The sequence below is a fragment of the Nelumbo lutea genome, chromosome 1, assembly GCF_056320005.1.
Source record: "Nelumbo lutea isolate HS-2025 chromosome 1, American lotus-T2T, whole genome shotgun sequence".
Classification (NCBI taxonomy): Eukaryota; Viridiplantae; Streptophyta; class Magnoliopsida; order Proteales; family Nelumbonaceae; genus Nelumbo; species Nelumbo lutea.
The window spans coordinates 172,710,429-172,729,954 of NC_142684.1; the positions used below are offsets into that span (position 1 = coordinate 172,710,429).

At 35.9% G+C, this 19,526-nt stretch overlaps 1 protein-coding gene, 2 long non-coding RNA genes and 1 pseudogene across 6 annotated transcripts in view; 3 read left to right on the plus strand and 1 right to left on the minus strand.

Annotated features, from left to right (window-relative positions):
* Positions 1-10,217: 10,217 nt before the first annotated feature.
* Positions 10,218-12,089, plus strand: LOC148879237 (uncharacterized). The gene is made up of 2 exons (XR_016104153.1): positions 10,218-11,592; positions 11,825-12,089. It is a non-coding gene; the product is annotated as an uncharacterized LOC148879237 (long non-coding RNA).
* On the minus strand, positions 11,881-13,466 carry LOC148879238 (uncharacterized). Its single transcript, XR_016104152.1, has 3 exons — positions 13,344-13,466; positions 13,061-13,202; positions 11,881-12,248 (listed from the first exon to the last, which is right to left on the minus strand). It is a non-coding gene; the product is annotated as an uncharacterized LOC148879238 (long non-coding RNA).
* A 1,603-nt stretch (positions 13,467-15,069) lies between these two features.
* Positions 15,070-15,604, plus strand: LOC148879239 (heavy metal-associated isoprenylated plant protein 39 pseudogene; annotated as a pseudogene).
* Positions 15,605-16,305: 701 nt separating this feature from the next.
* Positions 16,306-19,526, plus strand: part of LOC148879240 (Nucleotidylyl transferase superfamily protein) — a 46,569-nt gene continuing 43,348 nt past the window's right edge. For 2 of the 4 annotated variants that reach the window (XR_016104154.1, XM_088960713.1), the window contains exons 1-3: positions 16,306-16,680; positions 16,782-17,014; positions 17,164-17,283. Coding sequence is in view for 2 of the 4 variants with exons in the window: in XM_088960713.1 (XP_088816839.1) it covers positions 16,800-17,014; positions 17,164-17,283 (335 nt within the window). In the remaining 2 variants the exon portion in view is untranslated. Of the gene's footprint in view, positions 16,691-16,781; positions 17,015-17,163; positions 17,284-19,526 lie in introns of all 4 variants that reach the window. The other 2 variants (XM_088960714.1, XR_016104155.1) reach the window with 2 other exon arrangements.

Consider the following 19,526-nt stretch of genomic DNA (forward strand, 5'->3'; position numbering starts at 1 on the left):
TCATGCTCATCCTCATTGGTGTTTGTTGAAAATACTAGTATGGTGCTAAATGGTTAAAGGTGATAGATAATTATTATTTAAGGATGATATGGGTATGGCACCAAACAGATCAAAATGAGGAAACTGTTAGACAGTATATGCCCTTAGCTCTAATCGGACTGATGTACATGAACATTTATTTGTAAATGAATAAAGTGCACTATTGTTTCATGTTAATATTGGTATGTTTTATGTGTATTATCCCGTAAATCGGACACTTAGGCTCCATTTGGTTTGTGGGAAGATTTGTGTGAGATGGAAAAATATGGGATGGGATGGGATGGAAAAGTGTAAAAACTTACCTTTCCATTGTTTGATTTTATATATGGGAAAATAATAGGAAAACATTATTACGAGGGAGAAGAGAGAAGATGGTGAGGGAGAAGAGTGAAGGGGAAGATGAAGGAAGAGATAGAGAACTCCATGACTGAAGCTCCGAAGATGTCCTCCAGCACCGATAGTCCCCCCTCCTCCGTTGATGCTTAATCAACCATCACATAGTGCCCCCCCCCCCTTCTTCGCACTTTCTCTATAGTAGAGGATGATCGAAGATGAATAGTCGTTGTGTGGTGCTCTGTTTCACCAAGAGGAAGATGAACAGTAGTTTGTCGGCGGAAAGTGAAGATGTAAAGGAAGGGGGAAGAATAGGGAAGATGATGAATAGTGTTTCATGTGTTCGTTGTCGAGAAGACGATGAGCATTGCTTTCTTTGGGCGAAAAACAAAACACGGAAGAAGAAGAAAGAGAAGAAGAGAGGAGAGAGGGAGGAAGGGAGTGGTTGAGAGGGGGTGCCGCTGCCACTGCTCTACTTTTGAGTTCGAACGGGGAAGGGGAAGTAATAGTGGATTCTTAGTTTTTTCATCGAGGTCGCACTATTTTGGTGTGACCTCAATTCCACAATTTTGGGATCTAGCATCCACATTTTTCTCATCCCATCCCTTTATTTTCCTTAAAACAAACAAGAAAAAGGGAATATTTTTCACCCCATCCCACAAACCAAACAGAGCCTTAAGAGACTTGTGTTAGTTTAAAATGTTCTCAGTCATTGGATGTACTTGGAAAGTTTATCCTGACAAGATTAACATTGATGTGCTACCAAGGAGTTGGAGTAACTTGTCTCAGCTACTAGAGTTAAACCCCAAGCACAATCAATGGGTGTTTATTAGAATCACAGAATTCATATCAATTTCCAATTATGCCCTAGAATTTTGAGATAAATGGGCAAAACTAGAAAGTTACTCAACCCCAAACTTGATTATGGTACTGCACTACGTGTTGGACCGGGTTGTCTTCGATATGCCAACCAGTGAGATCCATCAAGGGTCAAATACCTAAGTATGTTGGGGCAGTCTAAGAATTCACCTAAGCGGGTGATCATAGTGATAGAACTGGCTCCTTTGCTTGACAAAATGAATATCAGGTTTTACACTCTCTCTGATGAAAACCTAAACTGACGGTAGTGGATTTCACATGCATTTGAAATATGGGTATGCAAAATGTATTTATACGTTATTTTATAGAAAATGTTTAATCTTGAGATCCATCTGAGTAGAGAGTACGCCATACAATATCAGGCCTAAAGTGGTCATGCAACACCTTGGGTCATGAGCCTTTGAAGTAAATGGATCTAAGGCCCAAAACTAATAAGATTAACTAATTTGTCACATTAGTTGTCATGTGCTTTGGGTGGAATCTGGGCTAGGTATTGGGTATGGAGCACCTATCCTCTTAAGAGGGTAAGAATTATCTCTTAATAGAGTTCAGATCCAAATCAAATATAGATAATCTCCTAAGATTAGGAGATTGCTCCATATGAAGATAAAAGAATAAGTGGGCGAACCAAACTATAACACTTCTCTCTATTGTTCTCTCTCATTCTCTTTGTCTCTCAAGAAACCCTAATTTGACCTAGGCTTTCAAAAATTGATTTTTTATTAGTTTTCACAAGAAAAACATTGAAGAACATCATCCTCGCTCACCCCATTCGATCCAAGCAAGCTGGATAGCAGTTTTGGAGAAAACAATGTTGTTGAACCAGCTTCACATATACACTACGTCATCTTCAGTGGAGGCCTAGTTTAAGGACTGAAATTGGGTGTAAACTTCCACTTTGGGATATGTGTTTGTGGTATCTATATCAGATATACTTTACCTTTTTGGTTTGATTTCAAATATGGTCTGGTTCAGTGCAAAATCAATCCGAAGAAAATGTTTTTTTTTAACACTGGGAAATCGATTCCCAAAAGGGTTAAAAAATTTTTGAAATTTCACTCAAACATCTAGCATGATTCAACCATCCATAAGATAGATTCTAACCCTTCCAACATAAACAAGATTCATGTAGCTGACCATATATAATTCAAACAAGCTTTAGATCAAAATGAGGAAACAAAAATCATCTAGCTAATCCTTTATAATTCAAACAAGGTTTAAATGATGATGGTGGTGATATATACACTTTCTTTGTATGAATTCTCACTAAGCAATCCTCTTTTGTTTCTTTACAAATTATTACTTATTTTTCATTCACAATCAACCTATCACTTATTTTTCCTTTACAAATACTACTTAGTTATAGTATTTTATAATATTTATAAAAGCAAAATTATTTTTTTATATCCAAAAAGATATATAAAAATTAAAACATGGCTTCTTAGATTGTGAGGATAAACTTCTTGCTTTTTCTTTCTTAGTTATAGGTATTTGATATATTTTGGCATTTCCCAAATAGAATTGGTGAAACTTCCACTTTAATAAAACCATTTTTAGCATATTTTGTTAAATAATTGGTTTATAATTTCCATATTTATCTTACCTAACTTGTTTTCTCAAGTATTTTAAATAATTTTTAATTACATCTTTTTTTTAGGGAAAGTTGCATATTAGTACTCCATACTTTGGGCCTAGTCTTGCTATGGTCTCCAAATTTCAAAGCGTGCCAATCTAGTACCTAAACTTTCAAAACGTGTTAATTCATTACCTACTGTTAACCAATTGCCAGTTATATATGTGTATCACGTGACATCATATGCGACTTAAAACTTTTGAAAATGTCACAATTACCCTTCAAAATAAAACATTATTAAAGAAGACCGATGAAAAAAAGGAGGATGGTATGTGGTGGAGATTTTTTACAATGTTCCCATATTGAACCAACAAAGATTGATGGAATGCAGTAACAAATTTCAGATGGAGGGTGGTATGCGGCATGGCTGACAAGGAGAGAGATGAGGCTGTTGGAGATGCTGGTGTCATTGATTCAGGTAGACATTGTGGTGTCCAAAGGCGAAAATGAAACAAAAAGATATCTTATGCGATTAAGGTTGTTCCTGTTACAATAGTCGTCATACTATTATCTCTACATTTCAACCATGCCATCGTTACTATTGAAAACAAGATTTCCTTTAGCTACCAAAGGGGTTCCTATAAACGACAGTCGTTGCTCTGGTGAATAGAGTTGTCTTCCAGATTGAAAGGTACATCCAAGGAAGATGAATATCACAGAAAATTCTTTGATGCATAGAACAATTACTAATGCTAGAACATTGTTTCTTGTAAAGACAAGAAAAACCCACAAATGAAGCAATTGCACATCATTAGCTAAGAACATCCATGCTCACCTATGTTCTTCAATTTAAGCCTTCCATGTATCAGACGAGATAATGACATAACATGTTGAGTTAGCAACTCCTTCTAAATTAAATAATCAATACAGTAGACCAAAATAATTCATTAAATAGATTTTTTAGTACAACTATTTTTCATAAAATAAATGGAAGAAACAATTCATCAAACAGTTTCTAACTTAATCATATAATCGACTTATTTCTAATAAGAAATATAATGTGTGAGATAACCTTCCATTTTATTTAAATTCCAAACTATAATTGAAAAAAAAATCTATAAGCAAGTATGCAATTGTGATCATACCTCTAGAGCCAGAAAAGATAATATACAATGTCCTTGGCATTCCCGAGCGCTTTAAGCATCCCGGTCAGTTCTCGAGGAATAATTGAGAAAAATTTTCCTATATTTGGTTGAAAGCAATCGGACATAGGTTTAATTTATATTACTTTATCTATGGAACAAAGGTTATGAAAATTAAGTGTTTGTTTGGCATCAATGTTGTTGCTCTAGAAAATAATGGCACATTAGCGCCACGTCAGAAAAACAATGCTCTAGGAAACGTCTGTTTGTTTGGAATTGTTTTTTCATAAAAAATTGGTGCTCCAAATCACGTCTTGGAAATCAAGAAGGAATGCTTTGAAGCATCATCGAATTTGGCGTTTTCTCATATTACAGCTCATTACTGCCAACGAGGACATGATATGGCAGTGACGTGGACTTCCTATAATGGGTACCAGTGCTAAAAACATACATGGAGCATTGGCACCAAACATAAAGTCTTTCAAATAGAAAAAAGACATTGTTTTCTCAGAAAATGGTGCTTCCAACCCACACATATGTAGCTTCGATGCCAAACATATACTAAGTCTAAGGTAACGCAGCTTCCTCTAGCAAAGATAGCACTAAAATCTAGTATAACAACACCAATAGTGATTTTTTTTGGAATAAAAAGTAAATAAATTGAGTATGACAACATTCTTCGAACAATTTTTCATTGATATTTCCTTTTTTGGCATCATCTTCCACATATTAGAGTCATCATGAATAACAGGCTAATAAAGAAAATTAAATGATACTCGAAGGGCATTTGTATCCTTTTACATGTCGTTTAATAGCTGGTTAACGAATGTACTAAATTGACATATTTTGAAAGTTTAGGTCTTGGATTAGCATGTTTTAAAGTTTGGGGGCCAAAGTTGGTATAGACCTAAAGTACAAGAAACTAACATGCAATTTTCCCTTTTTTGAAGTAAGGAGTCATTACTTGGTGGGAGTTTTACAACATGAGTGTTTTTTGCATTTGTTTGACTTTGAAATTGCCACACTTTTAACAACGTTTTTTGTTTTGATAAGCAATAACAAATCGGTTTCCTTTGAAAAAGAACTTGCTTGTGAAACCACCAAAATGATAGTTTGTATGAATTATGAAAGTTTATTAGATAATTTATATGATTTAAAACAAAAAAAAAAATATGTTTTTCAAATCAAAAATTCAAAAAACACATTTTTGGGTTTGAATTTTAAATACAACAAAAACATTTACAATCAAGAACATATTTTTCATCTTTTTGTTTTACTAAACAATTTGGTTTCAAAACAAATAGTTCTAATTTATTTTTGGAACTTATAACAAGAAAAGCATTTCACGTTGAAGAACACCCCTTAGAGTAGTAGTGAAATCTCATATTGGCAAGTATAAGAATGCAGGTTTGATTCAAACTCTAAGAGTGGTAGCTTTGTCAAAAAAGAAAGGCCAATATTAGGACCATATCCAATATACCTGCAAGACCTTAGTGAGACGAGCATTGAGTAATTGCCTAATGTCCAGGAGTCAAACCTACATTAAACCATGGTTTTTGAATCGTCATTGACCCAGACAGTCAGACTGTTCAGCTCAAGAACCATCTAGGCGACCGGTTCAATTTTACCACAAACTCGGTCCCTGGCCAAAAACTATTGAATTGGTCAACAACCTATTGACTTGGGTGGTCGAGCCGTCAACCATTCAATATTTTTTTGTCATTTTTATTTTAATTATTTATTATTAATATTATTTTCTTTAGAGTGGGTTGTTCGTTCAATCCAAATGATCAAACCATCAACACAAAAAGCAGTGGCCATAACGGTTCCATTTCTGGGTCATTTTTTAAAACATTGCATTAAACTAGTGATTGCCCTTTAAGGCATTGAAAATGCTTCTTTCTACATGGCTTACAAATTTTATGATATTTGATGAGTCAAATTACTTATATCTCTATTTACATGGTAAATATTACATACATAAAAAATTTTAGAAGCTCTTTTATAAGCAACAAATCTGGAAGGTAGGAGACTTCCATTTTTTTACACTAGTAATTTTTGCCTATAAAAATTATTCATTTTTTTTCATTTTTTTTTGTTTAATATGATGAATATACCATATTGTAGATGTACCTAGATGTTCTCTTATGTCTATATTTTTTTATGTATTTTTTATATTTTTGTGTGTTTTCATCTTTTTAAAATTTTATTATTATTTAATTGTGACATCTAGGGTTGACACGTTTGACTCAAAAGGTTGAATTGTTGACTCACCACCAAACAAGAAAACAACTCCATTTTTGGGTTGGTTTTAAATTTGTATTTTACTTTTATCATCAATAAAAACAAGTGTTCTTTGTCATACTATTTTTTAATATGGTTAATTAATACAGGAATCAATGAAATAATGGGAGCTAATACCTTAAATATGAAACTTAAATAGAGAGAATTGAATGAAGAGAAATATATTAGTTCAAATTACATTTTGTGCCCTCGTTATTAAAGAGTGATTAAATTCAAAAATAGAGATGTATTCTAGTCAATAAAATGTTTCAATCAATGTTAATTGGAATCAATACCTTAAGTATAAATTTGAATGAAGATAAAGGTGATTGTTTGAATTGCATTTCAGTCATTACAATTAGAGATGGGCTAAAGTAAAAAATTGAGATATTTTAGTCAAACAATTTTTTTTTTTTACGCCAAGCAAACAAAAGTTTCACACTTTCATTAATATAGATATAGATGTTTTCTATCCATGCGCAAAGTATGCTATTCATCCTCAAAAGATAAATGATTCATTGAACATCACAAAACATTGTCAACTGATGTATCTTCCTTTCCATTGCCCATCAAATATTCAAAATAAGTTTCCCATTCAACAATCAAAGCTCCTTTTAGCCCAACACTTGGTTCCGCTATTGTTGCCCCTATTTACATCAATATATATATAGGGGGAGCATGCTAGCATGGGTCGGTTCGATTTTGTTCTATGGTAAAACCTAAGGTTGGTTCCAAGTTTTTGGAACTAGAACCTACACTATGAAGGTCGGTTTCAAGGTCAAGCCATGGAATCTATTCTTTCTTTACTCTCCATTAAAATAAATAAATAAATAAACATATTTTTTAAAACTTGATTTTCAATAAATATAATATATTACTTGTTATACATATTCAAATAATAAAATGAAAATAAATGATCAAATCATTTAAGTAACTCAATGGTCAAGTGAAATCATGGCCTTTGTAACTATTAGTGATTGGGATCAAATTTTTACATCATCAAAAGTATTTTGAGGCTTATTTTAAGGTAAGTTTGGTTCCAAGGCCAGCCAAGGGTGGTTTATTGGGTCAATTCGAATTGGGTAAACCCCTAGGCACAAAAACCGGCATGGATAGGGATTGGTTCCAATAATTTGGAACCATACCCTCCCTTGTAACAAATTAGGTAGGGCTGGTTCAAAGTTGGTTTCATTCGGTTTCTGGTAAAACCTACCCATTTGCTAACCCCTACATCCAAGTGTTAGTGTTAAGTTCATGTTGTTTTTATTCTTTGTGTGTAGTATTTTCACATAGTAAGAATTTATCAATATCCTTCACCATTTGCAATTAGGGTTAGATATCGAAAACAACCTCTCTGTATGTATAGGGGTAAAACTACATATATTGTCATTTATAACTTCTCAGTATGTCACCAATATTGCCATTATTGGAGTATATCATGAGCCGTCTTGCATTTGCATAATTATAGTCAGTGGGTAGTAGATTTTGAAAGTTGAAATGATTTTTTATTTTCCATATGTATTTTCCAGCACACTACTTCCTTAAAAGGCAATGAGTTGAGATCTAAGAAGTTTTTTATAACTGCTTTAATGTTTCTAGCAATGTATCCCCATCAATACTAAGACAAAGTTGGATTTTGAGAATCTCCTTAGCTTGATATTCACAAAATCTATTTGTTTGTGAGTATTTGGTTCTATTCAGTAGGGTGCAAATAGATCGGATCATGATCCGTTTGATCCAAATTTGACTATATTTTTGTTGGATCCAAATAGCCATTTGTCGGAATTTTGGATCAGATTGAAAAATTGGATTGGATTTCTATCACCACCCCCTATCCAATCCGGTCCGACCTATATATGTATACATATTGTTTATATTGCATTTTTTGTATTTTCTTTATGAAAAAGCATGTATATATTAATATATGTGATGAAAACAATTGAAAAAATAGTTATATTTTTTGTTCTTCTTTACATAAATTTCTCTATTTTTTTCTTTTAATAATTTATTAAATTTTTCATAATTATAGTCGAATCAAATCATATTCAGAGATCCGATATCATTAACAGATTCAAATTTGAATCACCATTTGTGATATCCAATCAGATCTTCAAATTGGAATGGATATTGGATATATGCTATTGGATCGGATTGGGGTATGCCTTGATTTGAGTCCGATCCAATCTGTTTGCATCCTACCATTCACCATTTTTGTGTAAGAGCCTACGAGGTCATTAAACCAACGTGCACACAACTTTTGAATACATGTACTGACGCAAAAAGGAAAATATAATTTATGTGAAATAATTAGTAAAACTTTGAGTATTTATTAACTCGATTATTATCTTTGGTATAAATAAAAAGCATTGCTTGCTAGTAGAGAGTATAGGTTAACTATGTTTTAATATTCTAATATTCTTATCCAATTATTTTTTGCATGATCCCTTTTGTTTCTAAACCCAACCAATATAGGTCACATTCAATCCCAGATGGCCTTTGGCATTGGTGTATCAAGAACCTTTTGAACTATGGTTTGACCTGATACACCCCCTGTAAGGGTGTATCAAGAAGGCCCCGATACAATATATATTGGCTTATACATAACGAAATTTTGATCCTTGATGCGTATATAGTAATAAAACATTTTCACAACACCATGATACCCAACACCACCTTAATGCCCTTAACTAACCCAAACAATCTGTTGACAACCCTACATCGCCTTTCATAGAAAATAGTAAATGTGAATGTGCTTTGCATGTAGAAAATTTAGATGACAATAATTATGATGACGACGATGATGATGGTAATAATGGCTAAATAATTTTTATTCATTACACTTATTTTTGTTTAATATAATGAATATGCAATATCAAAGATGTGCCCAAATATTTTTCTACAAAATTTATGTATGTTTTCATTTTTATATTTATCTTTTTTTTGTTTGTTTAATTATGACATCAAAGATTGATACTTCTGCCAAAAAGTTGAATTGTTTAATTTTTGTCATGGGTTTACCCATTTGGCTTTAATGGTTGAATTGCCTACTTGCCACCTAAATAGAAGAATGATTTTGTTTTCGAGCCAATGTTAAAAAAATTATGGGTTTTATATTGTGAAAAAATAGTGGATATAAATCATTTATATAGACAATTAGTAGAATTTATTAGTGAGAAAAATACCATAAATATAGGATTTAATGAGACTGAATGTGAATTAATACCTTACATATAAGACTTAATGAGGTCACTAATAATAGAAAAATGTTAATACTAGTAGTCCAAATTACATTTTCAACTCTCACAAATAGAGAGAAGTAAATTCTAAAATAAGGGTATTTTAGTCAAGAAGAAAAATTTCACACCCTCATTCATACTTTTAATAGTAGTTTAGATATGTATGTTCTAAAAGTACAAAAGTAATTTTCATTTTGGTAAATACAATATTAAAGTCATTATTAGTTCAAATATATAGTTCTTTTTTTTACTGATTACCAAATCCTCCTTACCATTAGCGTTTGTTTACCAAATCCTCTTTACTACTTATAGTTCGGTTAATCAAACCATGGGGCATATTTTGTAACCAAATCGATAGTACTGGTTTTTGGAAAATTGGTAACTGGAATTGAACCAAAACCTATCGGTTAACCGATTGATCGATTCGATTAACCATCGGTTTTTTAATTTTTACAATATATATTATAAAATATATATATATAATATTATATTTTAAATAATAAATAATATATCAATATTATAAATATATATATTTATATTTATATTTATATATAATACATAATTATTAATTTATAATATATAAAATATATAAAAATATACACAATATACATAAATATATAAAAATATATAGAAATATGTGTATACCATTCGATTTGGTTAACCACCAGTTTTATATATTGATTAACCAAAATCGAACCAATACCTTTGGTTTTTAAAAAAACCGACTGATCCTGTTAACCAATTTTTTGGTTCAGTTTCGATTGGTCCGGTTTTTCGATTTTTTTTTGCTCACCCTTACTTCAACAACATCAACTTGTTGCAGCTGCCGCCGGTCTTTGCTCGAAGGAAACAATACATCAACTACCGCCGGTCTTTGCTGGATTAACCTTGCCTCGCTGCCAAACCCTCCCTTCCCCACCTCGCCTCGCCACCAAGCCCATCCCCAGCCTTCCTCCCCACCACCACTGTTGAGGAGAAAATGGCTGTTGGCCACAATCTCCTCCCCACTCGCCGTCGTGTTTACCTCGATCACAGATCACCACCTTCCCACAAACCCGTTTTGATTCAAGCGAACCGGACAAAAGGGGGATGATATGGGGGGAAGAGGTTGAGAATGAGCCAGGCAGAGACGAGGCATAGAAGGATGAGGATAGAGAACTATGGTTTGAACTCTGTGTTTGCGGAATTTCTGAGCCCTAGATGATCAATTTAGGTTTGAACTATGGCTTTCTTCTTCGACGGTTAGCGTCGCCAATCAGAGTTGCTTGCCCCCTTTTTCATTTTAGGAAAACGAAAAAATGGATCACGGCTCCAACATTTGTCTCATTCAGCTTTGATTGGGCAGAGTGCGCAAGTCGGTGGGCACTTACTCATGTTATCTGGGCAAGCTTCAACAGCAGCGGCCTCCGCTCAATTCATCCCTGGCTTCGTCGGAGATATCATTCAACATATTTTGAGATTGACAAATCTGGAGAGGTCGGGAATGGGGCGAGTGAGGAAGTTGTTTTGTAAGCTGATGGACAGAGATTGCAGAGGATTAAGGATGTAATCAGCGAGCCCAGCCCCCTTGCTTCAGACATCGACTGTTGCTATTACCTGAAAACTGAAAATAAGGAGAAAAACGAACCAGATGTCATAACTTAGTATCTCCCAGAAATCTGGGTTCCGTGCAGATTTTAGAGATACTCAGCAGATCCGGCGTTTCATTCAACAATCACTGTTCATCGACAACATCGCACGATTGATACTGTTGCTGAAGAAGACAATACATGCAAAGGAGGAAGGGAGTGCCGGTCAAGAGGAAGAGTTCGCATGACCGCCCCACCGCGCTTCGCCCCACAAACGTCCCACACGACGTGCGACTGACACCTGTCCAGTCGCACGCGGTGGGGCGTTCCCGCGTGCGATGCTAACGTGACGGACGTTAGCCCCGCCAGTTAGCCTCAAAACCAACTCAAAAGTGCTGGAACGCGCCCCCCTGAAGCTCTTTTCCCATATTCGCACCCCTCCTGAAGTTCAAATCGGAGGAGAGGCTCTGACCCCGTTCTCTGCCCGAGCTCGGATCTCCGCTTCCATCTCCGGCACCGGTGAACGCTCCGGTTACCAGGTAAGCTCTAACCCTTGTTCTTTGTCTGGGGCTTTGATTTTTTTCATTAAACCCTCTTTGATGTTTTATTTTTCTTTGATTTTTTTTATCCTCTTCCACCTCCTTCTCCGGCACTGGCGATCGCTCCGGCCACCGTCACCAGGTGTTGGAGTGTCACACTTAGAACTGCATTCAACTTTTTTATTATGCAATGGCTATTAAAAACTCACTTAGAAAGTTGTTTGGTTTACAGGTTTTGGCTAGCTTAGGAAAAAACGACAGAAGGAGAAAGAGAAGGTAGTGCAGTGATTGGCTATGGCTACACAAAGCTGAATTTTCAAACTTTATTATTAATTTGTATGCTTTGGTACAGATACAGAAAGCTGAATTTTCAAACACTTTATTATTAATTTGTATGCTTTGGTACATATGTTGTTTGGCTATGGCTATGAACTCTCTCCTCTTTAGCCTTCAAGGGTATGTTAATGTATTAAACACAGGTTTATGGTATACTCCAACTAACTAGCCTAAAGCAGAGCATTACAACTATCTTCCTGTCTTAGTTAAACAGAGGCTGGTCCCCTGAAGAAGGATCAATAATAGCTAGTCTTTGATGAGCCAAAAAGCAGTCTCCATGCTGGTACAGCCCACTCCAATCAGGCCCCCGATGCTTCAATCTGCAATATCAACACTTCTTAATGTTCCATCTACATGATAAATACGACTGTTTTGAAGTAGTTTAAAGAATCCAACAGAATTACGGTTACTGTCACAGAACAAGCAGAATCCTCAAACTTAATCTAATGCATGGTAACAGTAGTGTCACATGGATTGGAGACCCAAATCAAATCATGGGTTTTATAAGATCGAAAGTGACATGATGGTGATTAAACAAAAAACCATATTAATCTAAACCCATGTCAGAATCTTTTTCTTCTTCCTTCTGAGAAATCTGACTCTGCTTCTTGATAGAGCAAGTACACGTATATGTTGACAGAGATATATTGAACCTTCTCTTCATGGTGTTCATTCAATAAGGTATCATCAGTCTCAGCATCGCACGACTATTTTGCAGATTAATATAACATATTACGAAGCTTTATAAACTATTATTTAAAAAAATGCAACTAGAGAGAGTATCATGAATAAAAAAAGGGGGCATAAAAAACTGGTATTCGTACAAAAGTTGGGATCCCATCTCAAGCTCTCAACGCGATAATGCCTCGTCCCAACAATATCATGAACCCAAATTTGTTAATTATATCATACTTTCTTCTTATATGAAATATTCTTGGAGAAGTATTTCTCCCATTGGCGTTTTCATTAACTTGGTTCTCTGATCTGCTTTTGGTTACCAAGAAAATGAGAAATCTTCTTTTCGGATAGCATGGGGTCAGTTTTGTTTCCTATCACTATCCATTGTTTTCGGTCTGTCTTCTCTACCTTAATGAAGAGAGAAAAATACAGGTGAAAGAGGAAATCTATTTACCTGTTTCGACTTGATTGTCTATTCTCTTATAGTTTCCAAAGTTGTGTGCGCACAAAGACACAGTAAAGACATGCGGGGGCATCACTCCTTAGAGTTTTCTTCATAGAGCATTGGTTTCTTGAAATGAAAAACACTCCAACACCTGGTGACGGTGGCCCGAGCGATCGCCGGTGCCGGAGAAGGAGGTGGAAAAGGGTAAAAAAGTCGAAGAAAAATAAAACATCAAAGAGGGTTTAATGAAAAAAATCAAAACCCCAGACAAAGAACAAGGGTTAGAGCTTACCTGGTAACCTGAGCGTTCACCGGTGCCGGAGATGGAAGCGGAGATCCGAGCTCGGGCAGAGAACCGGGTTCAGAGCCTCTCCTCCGATTTGAGCTTCAGGAGGGGTGCGAATATGGGAAAAGAGCTTCAGGGGGGCGCGTTCCAGCACTTTTGAGTTGGTTTTGGGGCCTACTGGCGGGGCTAACGTCCGTCCCGTTAGCGTCGCACGCGGGAACGCCCCACCGCGTGCGACTGAACAGGTGTCAGTCGCACGTCGTGTGGGACGTTTGTGGGGCGGTGATGCGGGACGAGGGTAATTTTGAATTTTAAAGAAAAATTTAAACGCCACGTATTGTTATGCGTACGAATTTTGAAGGAATATTAACAAAGGATATAGTTTATCAATTATTAGAAACAATAAGGTAACGTTAGATAATAGTCAAATGATAGGAGTATACCTGGTGAATTAACTAAAAAATAAGGGTAGTTTAAGAAATTTCTCTTTTTTTTTAAATAAAAATAAATCCTAAAGTAATCTGATTTTGATTTAAACTCAACATAGTACGATTCATAATATTTGATTCAATTTCTAATATAATTATATAAATGAATCAAATTTGGGTCTACTTAAATTCGATTTAATTTCATCCATTTGCAATAAACTTGTTAATGGGTTAGGTAGCCTATGGATTGGCCTGGCTTGACCCGTTCTTTGTTGGGCTTAGATATTATTTTAGACTTGCAAGTTCAGGCTTGAACCCCAATTTTTTGGGGTAAATTACAAAGACCCCCCTATACTATAGGGCCTGTGATAAGACCCCCTTGTACTATGATCGTGTGACAAATACCTCCTTCAATTAGCCTTCCATCATAAAAGGCCATTACAATATTTTTAATCCCCATACAACTCTTGAAGATGGGAATTGAAAATACTACAACATCTGGATTGAACCAATTTAATCCCGACTACAACCAAACGATGATTGGCTATTGGTACAAGCAGGCAAATATTACGGCAAATACTATAGCCAGACGATGATTTGATCCTGAGGCGACTACACCGTCAAGATTGTACCAGCAGGCAAATACTATGGTGTCATGAGGAGAGAAGCAAAGAATTGAAAATACTAAGTTACTAACGGCGATTGCTTGCTTCAGACTTTAGAGTTGAGAGTTCATACATCAATGCCACATGATTGTACCATATGGTACTCGAAGGCTGTTTCGATGGGAATCCGTGTGTTCCAAGTTCCAATTGCCAAGGGTGAAACAAGTCGAATAGTTGATGTAAATATGATAGCCCCGGAGATCCAAGTATCCACCTTCCACTTAAGCTTTCCATTAATCTTAATTTTGATCAAGACGGTCTCGAAATTATGCTCTTGAGAAAACGAGGTGGCAAGGTAAGGTGCAATTGGCACAGACATGTCGTAGACGAATGGAGACCAAACGTTGATGTCTTTGTGACCCTGGTAGGTGGACGACAATCTATAGGGAGGGTAATCTATTGATTGCTGTACGTCGTGTACACATGCTTTTGGGGCTCTTTCGGAATCGTACTGGATATCCACTTTATAAGTTTTGGTTTTTCAAAACCTTTTTAGAAGACAAAATCCGATTCTTTGATTCTTGATTATTGTTGGACTTTATTTTGTTCTGATTCAATGGGAGTCTAAGAACCTTTGATTGTATTAGGAGTTTGATTTGATCTTAACTAAGACTTTTTTGTTTGTTTTTTTAATTGATACAAAAGGTGGTGTTGAAGTTGGATTTACATGATGACAAGGCCATGCAGAAGGCCATGAAGGGAGTCTCTAGTCTTTCAAGTATCAAGATGATCTTTACCCTGTTTTCTTATTGAACTAAAGTAAGAAATCTTAGTTTTGAGAAAGAAAAAAATAGCCTAAAGCTATCGAAATAACTTTTGCGTTTTTTCATCTTTGTGAATTTGTAGGAATTGATTCCATCGCCATGGACATGTAAGAGAAGCAACTGACAGTCATTGGAGACGTCGATCCTGTAGATGTGGTGAGCAAGCTACGCAAACTCTGGCACACGGATATAGTTTATATAGGGCCTTCAAAAGAGCCTGAGTAAAAGGAGGAACCCAAGAAAGAGGAGCCTAAGAAGGAAGAAAAGAAGGAATAACCCAAGAAAGATCTAGTGGAGCAACAAATCCAGAACCTGGTCAAGGCCTACCAAACTTATAATCCCCACATGACCACTCTCACTACTATGTCCAGAGTGTGGAAGAGAACCCAAATGCTTGTGTTATTTGTTAATTCTTAGATTTTTAAGGAGGGGAAAGGAACAATCCGAGACATTAATGGATTCGAAATTCCGAGTGTATTGTCAACGGCGATATCTGAGGCAAGATACCTAGAACAGGGAGGCTAATTTGTATAGTTTTAGGTAAGGAAGTTCCTATCGGAGATGTTAAACTGGTTTCCCTCGGAGATGTTAAATAGGTTTTAAGAGAAAAAAGGCAAGAAAAGAAAATATACAAAGTTTAGTGGGGTATTTTGGTAATTTAATGCATTATATCATCTAACTTAACGATTAAAGGGGTCTTAATCACAAAACAAAGTAAGGAGGGTCTTCGTCACAAACTCCATAGTACAAAGGGTCTTTGTAATTTACCCTTTTTTTGGGGTGAGATTGAGCATTTTCAAAAAAGCCTAACTCAATCCCCTAATAATATTTTATAAAATAAAAATACATAGTATATTTTTTCTTTGTCCTCCTTTTTTTTTTTTAAGTTATAGTAAGATCCTTCAATATTTTTGTGTTCTAAGGTCATTTAAAATAAATAAATCAGTTTAGTTATTGAATAAAAAACAAAAAATTCTTTTTGCCCAATTTACATGCTGAGATTCGTGCTTGGGCTTGGACTTTATAGGAGGTTCGGGCTTGGGCTCATGATCGGGCCGGACTCGGGCCTCAGTGTATTCTGTTAACAAAGAGGCTAAGCCCGGCCTGTTCCGGCCCGTGAATAGGTCTAATTTGCAGCCCTAAGGCCTAAGCTGTGCTGACTGTTTTGCTGAGTATCATCGAGATAGCTCGGATACGTCCTCAGAACTATTACCAGCTGAAGGCCATTTTCAGGTTAATTGTCGAAACGGTTTAGTGTCGTCTTGGGATTCAAGAGATCGATTTTGGTTTCTAACTCGAGGCATATCGAATCGAAGCTCTTCGGCAACGGAATTTTAGTAAATTGAATCCCTTCAGCTTCATCAAGTTAAAACCCAACAAAACCACAACTCTCTGCTCGTTTAACTTGCTTCATATCGTGGATAACTTTCAACGGAACAATTACGCCTCTATAAGCGAGCTTTTCTTTCATTCTCTTTACTTTCTGGTTCTTCTGTGTACTCCTTTTTCCTTATTTCTTTCTGGTTTATTCTTTTAATTCGTTGCTTATGTTAAATTTCCACCTGGTAACTGTTTTGGATTCACTAGGGAGGGACGGAGATAGAAATGGAGAAAAACGTGAGAGAAGAGGAAAATGAACCCGGGCAAATCGTTAATCCTTGGGAGGTATCAGGAAAAGATGGTGGGAAGATTGACTACGACAAGCTCATTGACAAGTTTGGTTGCCAAAGGCTCGACCAAACTCTGATTCGCCGCGTCGAACGTCTTACCTCTCGGCCCCCTCATGTCTTCCTTCGTCGAGGCGTGTTTTTTGCTCATAGGTTTTGCCTCTTTCTCTCTTCTCTCTTATTTCCTTTTTTCCATTCTTTTTGTCATCTCACTGTCTGACGGTCTCAATTTATTTACTTGTTTGTTATTCTATATATTGATCGACTAGTCAATTTCTATTTCTTTGGTATTGTTGAAATAGAGATTTCAATGAAATTCTCGATGCTTATGAGAGAGGAGAAAAATTCTATCTATACACGGGGAGAGGACCATCATCTGAAGCTTTGCATTTGGGACATCTTGTTCCATTTATGTTCACCAAGTACGTTTTCTCAACATAGATAATTATTTATTGTTATATTTTCAGTTTTTTTATTCCACAAGGTGTGAATGGTTTTATGTATGAAATTTATTTTTTCCTTTTTGTAAAGGGTAATATATTATTGTGATTTTTTGCGACTAGTATGATTTACAAGTATAATATGCAATTAGTTACTATATATCATTGGGAAACACGAAGCCCCAAGATAGTGCCTGTAAATGTTCTTTGGCTTTTTATTGGCATCCCTGTAACTTTTCTTAAGATCCTTTTTATTGATGTATCTTAACATTCCTTCTTCAGTAGGGGGTTTATTCTGAAACGTTATTGCATTTTTCCCTCTATACTAGCCAAAAGGATGCCATGGGAAGAGTTGGCAAAGAACCTTTCTTCTCTTGCTTAATCCTCTATGATGCTAACTCTAGGATGGAGCAGGGAAATACCAGTTGATTTTGTAAATATACAGGAAATGGGCCCACTCCACCAAGCTGAATTTGTAATGTAAGAAAAAGTGGTTTGCCATTTCGATGTCCTGAGATCAAATAGACAAGTGAAACTAGATACGTTTATTCCAAGATTTCTTAGCTGACCCCAAATCAAACATTTATCAAGAGAAACCATGCACACCTCAAATGTAATTGTTTTGGTTTCCCAATTCTACAGATGGTGTAACGTCCTTGTCAATGGGACCCATAACTACTATAAAAAGAAAAGAAAGAAAATGTCACTATAGGGTTTTCTGTATTTTTGTAATTTCTGGACAATATGGAATAAAAGGAACATCCATGTGTGAGGTTTAAAATGTTGGTGTTGATGGAAATATAGGTCTTTCAAATGAATTTTGATTGGAATTGTATTGATTCTGTGTTGCAGTACATGAATTTTGGCAGAAATGGAGAAATTGGATCAAAGTATGTACAACCTCTCCTAAATTCTTAGTTTTGATTAATGGTCAGTCAGCGGGGTTTTTTGATAGCTCAAGGGGTCTGAGACAGGGTGATCCCTTGTCCCCCTTGTTCTTTATTTGTATTATGGAAATTCTTACTCTTTTTTGCAAGAAGCCAGTTGAATCTTTTTGTTGGGAAGGTTTTGAAATTTCCCCTGAGGGGGAAAAGGTCAATATTCACCAATTTGCAGACGATACATTATACTTTATGGATGCTTCCCTTGCTCAGTTGGACCTTGTCCTTGGGATCTTAACCTGGTTTGAGGCGGTCTGGGCTTAAAGTTATGAACATAAGTCAAATCATTCCAGTGGGTCAAGTTGCCAATTTAGATGATTGTGCTGAGGTGCTGGCTTGTCAGATTGATTTCCTCCCTATAAAATATTTAGGTTTGCCCTTGGGGGCAAATTGGTTATCTTCCTTGGTTTGGGACCCTGTCATTGAAAGATTGGAGAGAAAGTTAGCATCTCAGAAGGCAAGATACCTCTCTTTTGGGGGTAGGGTTACTCTGATAAAAAGTACCCTTTCTAATCTGCCCACTTATTTCTTATCTCTTTTCCCTATCCCAAACAAAGTAGCAAAAAGATTGGAGCAGCTTCAGAGGAATTTTCTTTGGAGGGTTTGGGAAGAGGAAAACAAAATTCACGTAGTCAAATGGGACCAAGTGTGTCTTCCTAAGGCTGAAGGTGGATTAGGAATAAGGAAGTTGAAGAGCTTTGGTTCAGCCCTCCTTAGTAAGTGGATTTGGAGGTTTTCATCTGAAAGGAATTGGCCCCTTTTTTGTACCTAAGGCTTCATAATTCTTAATAAAGTTTCTGTTATTGATAAAAAAAAGAAAACTCCAGGGGACCTTTGAAGGACAGCAAGACGGATATATTGAGTTCCAATGTTCCGCTACCGTGGCTGGGGGGTGGGGGGGAGGACGACACTCTTCAGAGTGAAGCTAGGACATTACATAACGATGGGTTTTTTTTTTTTTTTGGGCAGCAAAGCAGGTGTTTGAGAAAAACGCGGTCCTAGAGCTTGAAAGGATTAGTGGGATTCAGGGAGAAGGGAAGAATTATTTATTTATTTATTTTGATTGGAAACGGTAACTTCATTCATACAACTTAAGAATAACTTGATTGATTGGAAAGGAAGAATTATGAGGATCCTCATAATGTGGTTAAAAGGTTTAGACATAAAAAATTTAACATATCTGTACCAGTGTCAAAGGTGTTTTCTAGACTGAAGGGGGGCTTTTTTGGGGTTGAATTAATAAAAGGATCAAGAAGACAAAAAAAAATCAGCAAGAAAAAGAAA